A 16,342-nucleotide genomic window follows, 5' to 3' on the forward strand; every position below is an offset into this window, starting at 1 on the left:
ATGATTAGTAAGAAGTAAAAACGATTTCATACAATATTGGTCTTCAAATGTATAGTTCTGTAGTACACGCATTTTGCGACATCAAGAACTGAACGCATGCTTATATCTGCTAGCATCGAAACGCGGGGTAGCATATTCGCTAATAAGTTTGCTCTTTGACGAATTAAATCGATTTTCTTTTGACGGATGAAATCGTGGTTCTCGCGAAAAGAACAAAGTGGCATCTTTTTAGATTTTGCAGCTTTGTGGAGTACTAATGTACTCTCTCTTTGTCGTGTGTTGAAAATGATTTAATAAATGGCCCGCATCTCGTTCACGTATTAATAGAAAAGATTTTAACTGCTTTTATAATAACTTTTAAATCTTTTGTTACAAAAATACTACTCCGTGTATTAAACTCGACCGGTCAATATATTCTAAGTGCGTTTCCCCTACGTGAACTCCCTGAACCACGCCACTTAATTAACATTTTTAGCATACACTCACCGACTGTCTCACCCCAATTTTCTTGAAGTACATGTCTCATATTAATAGTGATATGGAGCAAGTCTCCATTAAGTGTATAACTAGAGAATAAATCTCAATCACAAGATTAAAAAATCAAGAGCTAGTATTTAGTCATGTGATTTTCAAAATTGAGGCAGAATTAGTTCACTATGTGAATGATTCAGTTCACTATAAGAATGCGGGGGCATAATAGACTTTTCAATGGTTTAAATGAAATAGGGTTCAATTTGCTTCCCCATTTCCAGATTTCATTCTCGCTCTAATTCTCTCCAATGCGATGGGATTTCCTCTTCAATTCTGCGTTTTCTTCCTCATTCCATAGCTAGGGTTTAGGCGATTTTTCATATTTTCCCACAATAAGGAAGATAGTCATGAAGAAGAGGGGAAAACTAAAGGTAATTTGTAATTTTTTTATTTGTTGAATTTGTTTTTCGATTTGTTTTCAAATTTTTGTATATTTTGTTATTTGTTATCGATTTGCTGGATTAGGTTCTTGATTTGTTGAATCTGGTTCAAAAATTCATTCGTTTTCTATTTGTTGAATCTGTTTCTGCAGAAACTAATGAAAAAAAGGAGTGAATTATTGGTTCACTTTGTAGAAATTAATGAAAAAAGGATAAAACTGAAGGTATGTTGTAATTTTCACTTCAACTATTTCTCGATTTGGTTCATTCTACGTGAATGAATTGGTGTTGTGTACAAGTAAACTATATTGATTTTTCATCTCAGTGAAGTAAAAACGTGCTTAGAGTGAAGTATTCCATGGTCCATGTTATTAGAGATCAGTTTTTTCATCTTAGTGAAGTAAAACGTGCTTAAAGTGAAGTATTCCATGGTTAGAGTGAAGTGTTTGTGATCCATGCTTATAGTGCACTGTTTTTTTCATTTTAGTGAAGTAAAATGTGCTTAGAGTGAAGTATTCCATGGTTAGAGTGAAGTGTTTGTGATGCATGTTATTAGTGATCTATTTTTTTAACTCAGTGAAGTAAAATGTGCTTAAAGTGAAGTATTTCATGATTAGAGTGAAGTGTTTGTGATCCATGTTGTTAGAGATTTGTTTTTTCATCTCAGTGAAATAAAATGTGCTTAGAGTGAAGTATTTCATGGTTAGAGTGAAGTGTTTGTGATCCATGTTATTAATGATCTGTTTTTTCATCTCAGTAAAGTAAAATGTGCTTTGGGTTAAGTATTTCATGGTTAAGTGAAGTGTTTGTGATGCATATTATTATTGATCTATTTTTTTCAACTCACTGTTTTTTTCATTTCTGTGAAGTAAAACGTGCTTAGAGTGAAGTATTTCATGGTTCGAGTGAAGTTTTTGTGATGCATGTTATTAGTGATCTGTTTTATCACTTTAGTGAAGTAAAATGTGCTTTGAGTGAAGTATTTCAAGGTTAGAGTGAAGTGTTTGTGATGCATATTATTAGTGGTCTGTTTTTTCATCTCAGTGAAGTAATTTGTGCTTAAAGTGAGGTATTCCATGGTTAAAGTGAAGTGTTTGTTATGCATGTTATTAGGTTTACAGTGAACTAGAATATTCTTTACAGTGAACTACCTCTGATATTCATGATAATGTATTGCAGAGAATGTAATTTTTGTCATTATTCGACAAAAATGGGTTATCACATGCAATGCAAATCAATAAAGGATGTGAACATAAAAAGGCTATAAATGCCTTGGAGAACAAAATCAAATGTAGAAGATTATGGAATTTTTTTGATGAGACATATGGAATGTTATTATAGTAGGTGGGAACAAGATTGGAAATGTGGATTATCTACAAGAAGTAAGGGAATACTCCAAAGACTAAGAGCAAAGTATTGCAGCGCATTAATGTTGTCGGAAGCAAACCATGAGTCATTGAAGAACTTGGCAACAACATCAAAGCATTATGAAGAATGTGGGAAAAACGTGGACATAGATGTGGAAAAAATGATTGTAAACTTTAAACGTTCATAAACTATTGTAGAAAACTTCATTTAAATTCAATAGTCAGTTCTTAATTTAATTTTAATATCTTGTTTACTATTTACTTCATTGTTGTACCTATTTACTTCACTATATGCATAATATACTTCATTATATACACAATATATATAATTGCACGCTCAATATACTTCAGTGATATGGAAAACAGTTCACTATAATCAATATTTACTTCACTATAAAGCATATTTACTTTCCTATAGAGAATATTCAAATGTTTACCAAATTTTTTTAAGGATCGTGTTTGTAACTATAAAGCAATATTACATCACTCTACATTAGAGTTACTACAATATATAGTATTTCAACTTCACGGTAAGTATATATTCACTATAAATGAACCAAAACATGTAATAAGTCAACTAAAGACTTCTAAGCAGTGAAACAAACACATATATTGCTCTGTTTATGATCCATGCTTATATTGCTCTGTTTTCATTTCAGTGAAGTAAAACGTACTTAGAGTGAAGTATTTCATGGTTAGAGTGAAGTGTTTGTGATGCATGCTTATAGTGCTCTGTTTTTTCATTTTAGTGAAGTACAACGTGCTTAGAGTGAAGTATTTCATGATTAGAGTGAAGTGTTTGTGATGCATGCTTATAGTGCACTATTTTTTCATCTCAGTGAAGTAAACACGTGTTTAGAGTGAAGTATTTCATGCTTAGAGTGAAGTGTTTGTGATCCATGCTTATAGTGCACTGTTTTTTCATTTCAGTGAAGTAAAACGTGCACAGAGTGAAGTATTTCATGGTTAGAGTGAAGTTTTTGTGATGCATGCTTATAGTGCACTATTTTATAATTTCAGTGAAGTAAAATGTGCTTAGAGTGAAGTATTACATGCTTAGAGTATACTTCACTCTAAGCATGTAGAATACACTTCACTATATGCACAATATACGTCACTGTGCTCTCAATATACTTCATTGATATTGAAAACAATACACTAAAATCAATATTTACTTCACTATAAAGCATATCAATTATAATGTTGGGCTTGTAAGCAGTAAAACGAACACATATAAAGTGATGTATGTATATTGTGCTTATAATGAATCATATTATGCATGCTTTATAATGTATAATGAGTATATAGTGAAGTAAATTCTGCATGTCTTATAGTCTAATATTTTTTCATTCATGTGAAGTATATTGAGCATATAGTGATGCATATAATATTTATAGTGAAATGTTGTTTGTAGTGAATTAAATATGATGTTTGATATTTTAGTGAAGTAAAGTGAACTAATTTTATCTTAAAGTGCACCATCTTCGATCATCTCATAATTCAATTCATGAGATGGTGAATTCAACTCTTGTGATGAAATATTGAATTAGTAGATCCTGAAATCGACAATTGACGATGGAGAAATCATCTTTTGAGATGATATACAGATATAGTAGATTGCGAAATCCACAAGTGAGATGGAGAAATCAGCTCTTGCAATGAAGATTTTGCAATTAACAATGAAGATTGCTGAGCGTAAGCGTAAACGATGAAGATTGCAACAAATCAACATGAGTCTTGCTACGTCTTGTTGACGCGATGGAATTTCTCGAGGAAGAGAGGAGTTCTACTGTTGTTACGACGCCGCTCCACATCGACGGCGTCGAAGACGTCTTAGTGGCTGGCGGTGATGGATGAGAGGGATATGAAGTTGCAAGAGGCGGAAGAGGAGCAGGAGGAGGCGAAGGCATAGGCATGGAGGTCTGCCGGTGCTGCGAGCGGTGGCGGAACAGAGGAGGGTGTCGCCGAGTTTGATTTTGCGTTAGCAATTCTGGGTGAGATTGAATGATTCCACCATAAAATTTGGTTTCCAATAATACTCTTATTCTATTTTTGTTAATTAAATATGAAAGGTTTGTTGCCTTTATTTTTAGCATTTGGATTGACATATTGTATGGTTGAGATTTATTATCTAATTATACACTTAAAATTAGTTAGACCTTGATCACTCCTCTGTCTTATAAGTATATATTTCTAATTATATATGTATGATGTATCAAAACTAATAATAAAAATACATTAATCTCAGCCACCAAAAAATTATTAAATTGCGGACAAAAAGTTTCATAGTTTTCAATAGGAAGATCATACAAAATTGATGTATAGTTGAATGATATGGAGAAATAAAGGCATGGAACATGAATGTGAACACTTTAAAATTTGGTCTGGTAGGGTCTGTGTGAAATTTTGACATTAACAGAATCTCAGGAAAGACATAAAGTGGTAAAATTTTACATGAGACTGTATTACTGATAAAAAAAAATTATACTCCAAAGACGGATTATATCTTGTATCCATAGTCCATACTTTTGTGATGGTATCTAACACTATTCAGTCACTAGTTTATAATTATCACAGTTTTGGATTATTCATAATGATTTCAGGTACTATATGTCCACTTTCTGCCATAAAGTGCTGGGAAGTTGACTAAAAAGTGAATATAGAAAAATCAAAAGAAACTCAATAAAAAATTATTTTGCTGGATTTTGTATACTATAGTTGGATTGAATTTGGTCCCAATATTTTCACTAATAGAGGCTGTGGAGAAATTAAGCTTTATTGGGTCCTACAAATGGAAAAAAGAAGGCTAGCATGGTCCACTAGCCGTGCTCATTTCGATTTCCCATTCGCTTTTAATACTACTCGTGTAAAATAAAGATACAAACTTTATGTAAATAGAAAATTAGAGATTGGAAAAGATGAGATATAATGATGCTTTAAAGTTTAAAGAAGGTACATACATGATATAGAGAGTAGAGATTCAAATGACACCCTTCCCCTTATTATTTGTGGTTTAATTTTTGTAATTTCATGCATTTGGAAGATTCGTTATTATCTATGGTTGGTGAGAATGTCGGTGAAGTATTTATATTCATGTTAAAACAAAGTGGAAAAGTGAAAGGCAAGATAAAAGAAAAAGTTAACTCAGTCATTTGCATAGGGAAGGAAATTTTGCTTCGGATATTCTGTTTCATTACCCCTTTTTCTAGAGGAGTTCATACTTTAGATACCTCCTCCATAGGATTTAGCATCTGATTATTGCATAATAGCCTAGGAATTACTTATGTTCGTTAATTTACTATTGTAATCAGGCCCGCCTTCTCTGACACACAAAAATAGTTAACGCATAAAGCCATAAAGCAAGAAGAATTGCAAGGAAAAAGAAATATGAATGTAACGGCTGTAGGGTTTAGGACTTTAGGAGTGTGACCAGTGCTATTGGCTTGTTTTTTTCTATTTCCATAGTCAACACATAAATTTCGTACTATAAGAGCATCCGCAATGGTGCATAGGCCAGCCATAGGCCAGCCATTCTCTCCTCTGCCACGTCAGCAACACTAAAAAAACCACCTGCCACGTCAGATTTAGGCCAGCCATAGGCCAACCGCAATAAAAACAATTCAAAATATACTACATTTACGGAATTAAAATTACGATTAAAATACGGAATTAAATTTAGACACGTGTACGGGAAAATTCATTAATTGCATTTTAAAAAGTTACATAGATAAAAAAAAAGTACATGCATAATAAAGAAAAAAAACTATCGTCGTGCAGTCCTCCGTGCCCACAACTCTTCAATTATATCCTTTTGGAGTTGAATATGAGCATCCACTTGGCGCATGCTGGCAAATTCCTTGAGTCGGCCGGCTTCATCGAGGGGTACCCCCTGTCGTACACTAGGGGTGGCCGTTCCGTGGCTTGGACCGGCTTCATCGTCACTGACCCAACTAGTCAGTTGTACGCCTTCGTCTTCGACGATCATGTTGTGCAGGATAATGCAGGCGTACATTATCTCGGAAACGCATCCGACATCCCACAAACGCGTTGGGCCCTTGATTGCCGCCCATCGAGACTGGAGCACACCAAATGCGCGCTCCACGTCCTTGCGCGCCGACTCCTGTCGTTGCGCAAAGTAGGCCTTCTTTTCATCACTTGTTTGTCGGATCGTCTTCACAAAAACCGGCCACCGAGGGTATATCCCATCCGCCAAGTAGTAGCCCATATCATGCCGGTTGCCGTTGGCCACGAATGAGACGGCTGGACCGACGCCCTGGCACTTCTCGTTGAAGAGGGGAGACGAGTTCAGGACGTTGAGGTCGTTGTTGGACCCGGCTACCCCAAAATACGCATGCCAGATCCACAGCCGGTAATCAGCTACGGCCTCGAGGATTATCGTGGGGTTCTTTGACTTGTAGCCGGTCGTGTAGGCCCCCTTCCAGGCAGTCGGACAGTTCTTCCACTCCCAATGCATACAGTCTATGCTGCCTAACATCCCGGGGAACCCATACTTCTCCCCGTGCATCTGCATCAAATTTTGACAATCTTCGGGAGTAGGGCTTCGAAGGTACTGCTCACCGAAAATGCTGATCACGCCCCCACAGAACTCCTTCAGACATTTCAGGGCTGACGACTCACCGATGTGGAGGTACTCATCCCACATGTCTGCCGCGCCTCCGTAGGCCAACTGCCTGATTGCCGCCGTGCACTTTTGGATAGGGGTGTGGCCGGGTCTGCCAGCCGCATCGTGCCTGAAGCGGAAACACATATATTGACGCTCCAATGCCCTAACGATGCGCATAAACAACTCCCTGCGCATTCTGAAACGCCGCCGGAACATGTTGGCGAGAAACCGCGGGTACTCTGCAAAGTAGTCCTCGTACAGCCGCTGATGTGCAGCTACGTGATCCCGATCAATCACTGCTCGGTGGTGGACAACTGGTGGAGGAGGGCGAGGTATCGCCTGCTGTTCCACCATACGCATGTACCGCTCCATCCCGCGGTTCATGTAGGCCTCCATAGCCTCGTTCATCCTCCGTTCGTACTCCTCAGGATCCCCACCACTACCGCTACCGCTACCACCCGCGTGATCCATCGCTCGATGATGCTCTTGAACAGAAAGTTAGAGAGAGAGAAAACTCGTTAAAACAAGTGGTGCAAATGAAAATGAAACGAAAATCGCGTTTATATATGATTTAAAAAAAAAAAAAAAATCGAAAATCGGCGCTGGCCGATGCTGGCCGATCGGGCCTCCACAATGGCGGCTAGCCGATCGGCTAGCGTTTCGGCCAGCGACGAGCGATCGGCGAGCCCACGCCGATCCGCTCGCCGATTTTGCGCTGGCCGATTGCAATGGTTCGGCTAGCCGATCGGCCAGCGCGACGAATCGGCTAGCCGGTCGCTAGCCGACCATTGCGGATGCTCTAATGTAGGCAAAATGGACCCGCACACATAAATATGCGCCTATTAAAAATTTAAAATGTTATATACTCCATTTATAAATGAGGTGCCTTTTTACACTTACTTTTAAAAAAATAATAGTAATAAAAATTTAAAATAATGACAATAATTATATATATAAAAAAAAGAATATTACAGAAAAATGACTTTCTTTAAAATGAGATAAATATACCAATATTATAATATCGATCCAATTTTTTAAACATTAATTAGTTTTTGCCATGCTTGCATTCCATCGTTTACAATGTCAGAGTAATATACACACTCATGAGTCGTGACTTAAATTTCAACGTCCAGAGTGGCATGTTTGGTAGCGGTGATAACTCATCTAGAGATGAAAATTTATAAACAAAAATGTCATTTTTGTTCATGGATTTCCATCCCTAGATGAATTATCGACCGTATCAAACATAACCAGTCTATTTATAATAATTTTCCAAAAAGAGTGCAGAAATGAAATGACTCTACTACTATAAAACGAAGGGAGTATTATATTTAAGCTTAACTCAAAACCTAATAGTATAAAATTAGAGTCCGCCTCAATTTTGCCAAAATTATAACTTTAACTATATATGTTTATGTAACTATACAAATTGATATAAATTTTTTTATCTCACACAACAAAGAAAAAAAATCTTATCTCAACATATCTTGATATGAAGCCGTATATTTTATTTTATTTTACATATCTTCTCATACCTCACATTTTCAATGTCAATTTTGTACAAAAACTAAACGTCAAATTAAATTTTGTAAATATTGGGAGGAATTTAATTGAAGTTTCGTGAATTAAATCATTTTTTAGATTTATAAATATTATACACTTATTAATTTGAGGATGAAGCCTTACCAACCATATTAATTATACATTTTTTCATCAAATATTTTTAAATCGTGATCATGATACATAACATTTCTAGTACAATTTCTTCATCTTATGATAATTCTAAAACATGCGCAACTGACATATGCTTTGAAGAACTATTTGCAATTCTTTTTCACGATTCAAAAATAAGATTATTGATTGTGGATGATTATAAGATTTCCTTCATCCCCAATATAACACCCTTTCTTCTTTTTAGTTCGATAAACATAAATTTAGAGACCATAATCTGATACTTTTTTTTTATACTATTGTTATTCTATTGGAAGATGCAACTTGGTGCATTTAGAAATAATTACTCCATGACAGAATACTGATGATTTAAAAGCATTGAAATTCTTCAACCTTTCAACATTTGGCAAGCCGTTCTATTATTTTTAGATGGAATTTTATAATTAATTATCAATTTCACAAAATCAATAAAATTTGAACGATTCCCATCTCGATTCTAAATGTAGTTAAATTAAATTAAATAATACCAATATCTTTTGTATTAATAATAACTTGTACTCTACTACCTACCAAACAATTTCCTTTATCTATTGTATTAATACGTACTCCCTTCGTCCGCCATTAGAAGTCTCATTTCTTAGCGACACGAGTTTTAAGAAATATTAAAAAAAGTGGGTATGAGTTGGTGGAAGGTGTGATCCTATTACCATAAAAGTGAACTGAGACTCCTATTCGCGGACGGACTAAAATGTAAAATGAACTCCTATTCGCGGACGGAGAGAGTACCAATCTATATATTACATTTATTTTTCACATTTATTCTCATTTAGAGGGTGGATATTATTTTAATTAAAGATGTCAAATTAATTCGAAATTCATTACTACGGTAATATTTTTCTCTTTCGGGTTAATACACACGTACATACACTGCAAGTGAATATAATAAAGATTTATAATGACAACAGATTTATTTCCCTAACCAAAGAAAGAAATTTAAATAACTCATTAATTAACATACCCCAACGGGAATAATCCTCAATATATATAGGGGATTCTGTTGGTAGTCATCCTAAATTTCAGATTAGTATTCAATCATCTATAATGAAATCTAAAACAAAAGACAGGCATATTCCCATATATGGCCCAAAAGGTCAACGTCTTGATAAATTTATTGCTACATAAATCCACACCATTCTTTAACTCACAAATTGCGTTCTCTGCATAGGATAGTTATTGGCCCTCACAAGAGATCTCAATCCTCAGCCGTTGATATCAATCTGTGTATATGTTGACTCTAAACTTAATTTCATAGAATCAAACTTTGGATATACCCCACAAAACCCGTTGAATTTTCTAGTATAATATTTGGCCGCTGATATAGCATTACTATATTATTCAAACTCAAAGAGATAGAAAGAGTGAGAGACGGAGAGAGAGAATGGGGCATCATATGGCGGTGGCGGTGGCGGTGTTGGTGTTTGCTGCTACGGTTCTACATGCTGCGATTCTGTGCAGTGCAGGGATGACGAGTAGCTTCGTGAGGAGCCCTCAGAAAAGTGTGGATATGCCGCTTGATAGTGACGTGTTCAAGGCGCCTCCCGGCTATAATGCGCCGCAACAGGTCTTTTTTTTTAATATTGCACCATTTTTGGGAAAAATCTTGGCTTGCACAATCTATTCACTCCTTTTCTTCATTTTTCACCTAAGTAGTACTACTAGTACTTAATTTTTTGCTGCGGTAAGCAAATACTCATTTTTTTGGTTGATTTTGGCAATCGCATTAGTTGCTGCATAAAATTCTGAAAGTACTGTTTTTTTTTTAGTCTAATCTTTGATAACCAGAGTAATAAATTTCTGTAATGTACTAGTACTCTGTTTTTATTTTTCATTTTTTTATTAATGTTTTTGGTTTCAGGTGCACATAACGCAAGGGGATCACGTGGGTGAAGCAGTGATTGTATCGTGGGTAACCGTAGAGGAGCCCGGTTCAAGCGTAGTTCAATATTGGGCGGAGAACACCAGTCACAAGCATAAGGCAGAGGGAAAATTTAACAAGTACAAATTCTACAATTACACATCTGGCTACATCCATCATTGCACAATTAGGAAATTGCAGGTACAACACTCAACTTCAGTGTCACAATTTTTTAAATAAATTACTACTACAATAGTATGCAAATCACACTAACACATATTGTTCGCTAGCACGACACCAAGTACTACTACCAGGTTGGAGTCGGGTCGTCGGCGAGGACGTTCTGGTTCACCACGCCGCCGAAAGTGGGCCCTGACGTACCCTATACATTTGGCGTCATAGGTACATCTCAATCTTTTTACATGCTATACTACTTTCTCTATCTAATAAGCGAAGTCTCATTTTCCATTTAGAAAACTAGGAGTGTCTTTTATTTCTACATCTCTCATGCTTGATCAATTTACATAAACTGATTGGAATAGTTAAAATGCAACAAAGTATTTAATTTTTTATTGGAGATAACTAAGGTTATATTTTGGACAGGTGATCTTGGACAGACATACGATTCCAACATAACACTCGCACATTATGAAAAAAATCCAAACAAGGGACAAACCGTGTTGTATGTGGGCGATCTATCTTATGCCGACAACTACCCGTTTCACGACAACGTGAGATGGGACACGTGGGCGAGGTTTGTAGAAAGAAGCGTCGCGTATCAGCCATGGATTTGGACTGCTGGAAATCACGAAATCGATTTTGTTCCAGAAATTGTAAGTATCTGAATATTAACTAAGGAAGAGTTTGTAGTTGAGGGTGCTCGAGCCCCCCACCCGCTATTGTTATATTTCTACCAATCTTGTGTTGTAAAATGAAAATGTTTATGATGTATTATTGCAGGGTGAAACGAAGCCGTTTAAGCCTTACACCAACCGTTATCGCGTCCCTTACAAAGCATCGAACAGCACTGCTCCGTTTTGGTATTCCGTCAAGAGGGCTTCTGCATATATCATTGTTTTGTCTTCATACTCAGCCTACGGTAAATTCCCAGCCTAAGGAAAATGTTGAATATAATATTATCATGTCTATGAAAATTCTTCACTTTATATTAACAAAGTGAAAAAAATGAAAATATGTGTTTTATATAAAAAATGCAAGCCAATTCTTGATTGATTTTTTATATGTTTTTGGTGTGTGTAGGAAAATACACTCCTCAGTACCAATGGCTTGAGGATGAGCTACCGAAAGTGAATAGATCCGAAACGCCGTGGCTGATTGTTCTGATGCATTCTCCATGGTACAATAGCAATACATATCACTACATGGAAGGTGAAACCATGAGAGTCATGTACGAGCCGTGGTTCGTCAAATACAAAGTCGATGTCGTTTTTGCCGGCCATGTCCACGCTTACGAGCGCTCGGTATGTATATATATCATTCCTCATTTTGAACTATTATAGACGCACTAGGTACTTGTAAACATTTTTACCAAATAAAAATTGTTGCATTGAATTTTTAACTTGGTAAATCATAGTAGTGACTATTTTTGGACATTTTGGAGAAGTGCATCAATATTTATTCCATTTTGGTGACTAATGCAGGAGCGTGTGTCTAACATTGCTTACAATATTATCAACGGCCTTTGCTCTCCGGTCAGTGACCAGTCTGCTCCGGTGTATATAACCATCGGAGACGGTGGAAATATTGAGGGCCTCGCCAACAAGTAAGATTCCAATAGTGTTTCTCATTTACCAATCATTTTACATATGAGATGCAGCATAGTTTAGAATTTTTTGCATCTGTTATTGAATAAGTGTGTTGGGTGTTGTTTACAGCTTGACGGAGCCACAGCCTAAGTACTCTGCTTATCGAGAGGCGAGCTTCGGACACGCGACATTCAGTATAAAGAACAGGACACACTCTTACTACAGTTGGCATAGGAATCAAGATGGATATGCTGTTGAAGCTGATTCCCTGTGGTTTTTCAACAGATTCTGGCATCAGATTGATGATTCTACTACTACTGCTGCTTAATACTTTTGGATTTGGGATTCAACCCTCTCTCTCTATCATGACTATGAGAAGTGGGAATTCTCACATCTCTTTGTATTTTGCTAGGAATTATGAATTGGGAATGTGTATTTCCACAATAATTTCAACATTTAAATGAGAGGAAAAATGGCAGCTGTTGTAACATTTTGTGTTTTTATTATTTTCTCTTTGAAGTATATGTCCTTTGCTTGTCACATGGTTGAGTTATGTTTCATTTCATTAGTGTTATGAGATGGATAGTATGCCAAATACCGATTCATTGGTAAGGGTGGATGCCTTTGGTATTGACTATTGAGTTTCACATTGGTGTTAGATTCAAGTTTTGGTTATTATAAATGTTCTACTATTTGAGTGATACCAGTTAAATTAAATATGATCATGTCCATAAAGTTTTTTGATAGAATTATTCTTTTTTGAAAATAATTGTTTGATAGTTAAATGTATTAGTACAATTTTTTAAGATAATTTGTATGTATCAGTATTTTAATTAATTGAATTATGGTTTTTTGAAAATATTCAGTAGGAGTAGATTATTCGGACTTAGTTTGTGCTATTTCTTACTCATATGAGGATGTGAGATCAAAATTAAATCCTAAGTCTCTTTTTTCCAACTCAAATGAATCAAAAAGCACAACTTAACAACGTGGTACAGTCTATAGAGTAAATACTACTCTTTTCTTCATTGAAAATCAACAGTCTCATTTGATATGACATAGTTTCCTTAATCCCCACCAAAATCACACCAATAATCTGAATCACAAGCCAAAAGCCTGAAATATGATGTACCATGGTCCATGGGTCAAATATTGAGAGTTAACATTTTCTTGATACTGGTGTCTGGTCGTCTTAGAGGAGGTGGTCGAGATCCATATTCAAACTCATATACAATGACATATTTATAATAACAAATATGTCACTAAAATATGAGTTTGGACCATGAACGTCAACATATCTCCCATGAGAAGAGTCTCTCCTCCCTTTTCTTGATGGGCCCTGAGGTCAATACATTGAAAAATGAAGGCGAAAAGAATGTTTTCTTGTTGAAGAAACTTCGAGAATGTGGTCTTCAGTCTTCATTATACCTCAGTCCATCCTAATCTTCACTAGGAGGAGCTTGCAATTCATCTCCTTTTCTAAATCCAAGTTCTGACATATCTTGCTTTGCCATCAAATTCCTGCATAAGTACAGTGCTAGTTAATTAAAAGAACCATACAGAGTACACCCCAACGAAAAACAATGAAGAAGCGTACCATTTGAAAGCAAGAAGAAACATGAAAACAACCAAGAGAATACATATCTTAATCATAGCTATAAGCTAACCTATTGTAATGAACATAATGCCACGAGCTATATAATATGCCATGGCATTCTAACCATCTATGACATGTCAAAAACACTTACAAAACCAGTAGCAACAAGAATTCATAGATCATAACTGATATGTTAAATTAGATACAAATTCAACTGATATGTTAAATTAGATACAAATTCAACTGATATGTTAAATTAGATCGCGCCACAAATTTACACATGAGCTACTAGTTAGTTAGCCAGCTCAGAATAAGTTAAGTTAAATGTTGTCTCTCTTCTCTCCTATGGATGAATAATGAAAACGAAAGTTCTTAGATCATAACTCCTCTCTCTATCAAGATATATTTCTCATTATGCAACACTTTACAACTTCTGGTAGCTTCTACTGATCTCTATCTGTAGGGATGAATGATGAAAATGAAGATAAGTTTTCATATCACAAATCCTCTCAATCATGATATCTCTATGATCATATAACGACTAATAACGGAAGCCAGAGCACGATAGAGGAACCGGGCACACTTACTTTTCCATACGACACTCCAGGTACTTCTTGGAAAACTGTCTGCATTTATCAGATTTATGACCCTCATTCTTCAAACAGTTAATGTACTCTTTCTTTTCCTGCATCAATCAACATAAAAAACTAAGCAAATAACCACGCATAAACCTAGGTTAACAAAAAAAATCAATCATAACCGGCATAGAGATTCGGTAATCTCCTACAAAACGCCGTACCAGGTCACATAGATGCATATGATCCAAAGGGAAAACACCCTTTTCTGGTGGCACTGGTCTTGCTCCTCTGTTTCCACCAAATGCACCTCCTATGGCAACAAAGATCATTAATAATGGCAAACTACTGTACATTTTTAAAAGAGTGTCAACAGTCACCATTTGAGGTATCAAATCTAGTAATGAAACTACTGGAAAAACATCACAATCTAGTTATAAACCAAGACGAACATCCCGAACAAGCACGAAAGCTTCTATTTGACTCCAGTTTGTTTGCATTGGATCGACCAATAAATCATCCGAACTACCTAAAGCTAATTTAATGAAAAAATATACTCCGGGGAGAGGACCAACAAATGAATGTTGAAAACTAGGTACCATCAATCATAATTTTATCATATGCTAATTCAACACAAACAAATAATTCAATGATGTTTAGAAACAGCTGAGGTAACAATTTACCAAACAAGTAAGCCCTAAAATTGGGGATAATTCTACTACCTGCACTCATTGATGAAAATAACGAATTTTCACCGAGAGAAATCCTCGTCGATAAACTCTCTATTTCTCTTTTTTCGATTTTCAGTTCTCAGCTAGGCGAGGATAGTCGGAGATGAATTCGTGAAATAGGCAAAATCACCGCCGGTTAACCGGAAATTTGAATTGGGCTTTTTTTCATCTTAGGCTAATTTTTAATAATTGGGCATGGCTATTAGCGGCCTAGTCGTTTGTGAGTCTCTGACCATTTATATTTTTGTTTCTGAAAGTAGAATTATTTTGCTAGTATAAGTAATCAAATTTTTGTGTTGATTTACGAATTCCTGTTATGAATGTTTCATAAATATTTTAATAATATATAATTTTTCAAAATTATATTTCTAATATTCAAGTTAATTCCTACTAGCAGAAGAAATATAAATGTTAGTAGTATTCAACTATTCATGCATTGAGCACGCATATGTCACAAACCAACTACTTCAAACATGCTTGATCATTTTGAAATAAGTATAATTTTGATTATCAAACCAATATATATAAGTTTTTAATTATAAAAATGTAATCTACTATTTTTTTCGTGCTTGGAGTATTAAACAATGTTTTAGTGTATGCATACAATAACCGTCCTTTGCAAGAAAAATTGTGGTTCTCTACTCCTTTTGTCTATGTCGAGTCATATTTGAGTTTGACACGAATTTTAAGAAATATAAAGAAAGGTGAACAGAAAAAAGAGTAAAGACGTATCATTTTTATATATTAGTTTTACAAATAAAATATGAGTGAAATGAATTAGTGAAATATGAGTCTATAATCATTTACATTAAAAGTGAATCGAGATTCATAATAACAGACAGACTAAAATTATAAACTGGGACTCGGAACTCCTAATACCAAACAGAGGGAGTGTCTTTTCTCTATTATATTTATTAATTCTTCATTTTTCTATTTTATTTTATTTTTGCTTATTTTATTTTCTCCCACTTAACTAACTTAACAGAATTTTCTCATAAAGAAACAGAGGGAGTACTATGGAACCAAAATGCATACTACTAGTACCACAGCTTATAATTCAACAAAATCATAGGGATGTATTCATATCCTTTTTCCATTTTTTATTCTTTTTCCTTCTCAATCTCGACCCTCTATTTTCAAGATCCTATGGCCGAAAATAGAGCCTGATTAATTCAATTTTAATCA

General features: G+C 35.4%; 2 protein-coding genes and 1 long non-coding RNA gene across 4 annotated transcripts; 2 read left to right on the forward strand and 1 right to left on the reverse strand.

Moving 5' to 3' along the window:
• Positions 1 to 778: 778 nt before the first annotated feature.
• Positions 779 to 2,489, forward strand: LOC148926826 (uncharacterized). The gene is made up of 3 exons (XR_016130334.1): positions 779 to 902; positions 1,064 to 1,135; positions 2,091 to 2,489. It is a non-coding gene; the product is annotated as an uncharacterized LOC148926826 (long non-coding RNA).
• Positions 2,490 to 9,816: 7,327 nt separating this feature from the next.
• On the forward strand, positions 9,817 to 12,794 carry PAP10 (purple acid phosphatase 10). The gene is made up of 8 exons (XM_048088294.2): positions 9,817 to 10,194; positions 10,489 to 10,689; positions 10,779 to 10,890; positions 11,092 to 11,321; positions 11,449 to 11,587; positions 11,749 to 11,969; positions 12,150 to 12,271; positions 12,384 to 12,794. The coding sequence occupies exons 1-8, from the start codon at positions 10,012 to 10,014 to the stop codon at positions 12,580 to 12,582; spliced, it is 1,407 nt and encodes a 468-aa protein (XP_047944251.1). The 5' UTR covers positions 9,817 to 10,011; the 3' UTR covers positions 12,583 to 12,794.
• Positions 12,795 to 13,247: 453 nt separating this feature from the next.
• Positions 13,248 to 15,380, reverse strand: LOC125190352 (uncharacterized). Of its 2 annotated transcripts, XM_048087632.2 has the most exons (4): positions 15,149 to 15,380; positions 14,651 to 14,739; positions 14,439 to 14,536; positions 13,248 to 13,775 (listed from the first exon to the last, which is right to left on the reverse strand). In XM_048087632.2, exons 1-4 carry the CDS (start codon positions 15,156 to 15,158, stop codon positions 13,694 to 13,696), a joined length of 279 nt encoding a protein of 92 aa, XP_047943589.1. In that variant the 5' UTR covers positions 15,159 to 15,380; the 3' UTR covers positions 13,248 to 13,693. The 2 variants fall into 2 exon arrangements, with proteins under 2 accessions (XP_047943589.1, XP_088914657.1); XM_089058531.1 differs by lacking the exon at positions 15,149 to 15,380 and having other exon boundaries at positions 14,651 to 14,773.
• Positions 15,381 to 16,342: the final 962 nt, after the last annotated feature.

This window comes from Salvia hispanica, chromosome 5 (assembly GCF_029641045.1).
Source record: "Salvia hispanica isolate PSC_SH4W2 chromosome 5, Shi_PSC_v1, whole genome shotgun sequence".
Lineage (NCBI taxonomy): Eukaryota > Viridiplantae > Streptophyta > Magnoliopsida > Lamiales > Lamiaceae > Salvia > Salvia hispanica.

Excerpts from the sequence above, each read along its gene's own strand:
- PAP10 (XM_048088294.2), top strand. The coding sequence starts at position 10,012 with ATGGGGCATCATATGGCGGTGGCGGTGGCGGTGTTGGTGTTTGCTGCT. Across the intron at positions 10,195-10,488 it reads GCTATAATGCGCCGCAACAG|GTGCACATAACGCAAGGGGA; the intron begins GTCTTTTTTTTT and ends TTTTGGTTTCAG. Across the intron at positions 12,272-12,383 it reads ATTGAGGGCCTCGCCAACAA|CTTGACGGAGCCACAGCCTA; the intron begins GTAAGATTCCAA and ends TGTTGTTTACAG.
- LOC125190352 (XM_089058531.1), bottom strand. The coding sequence starts at position 14,758 with ATGATCTTTGTTGCCATAGGAGGTGCATTTGGTGGAAACAGAGGAGCA. Across the intron at positions 14,537-14,650 it reads ATATGCATCTATGTGACCTG|GAAAAGAAAGAGTACATTAA; the intron begins GTACGGCGTTTT and ends TGATTGATGCAG. Across the intron at positions 13,776-14,438 it reads CTGGAGTGTCGTATGGAAAA|GAATTTGATGGCAAAGCAAG; the intron begins GTAAGTGTGCCC and ends GTACTTATGCAG.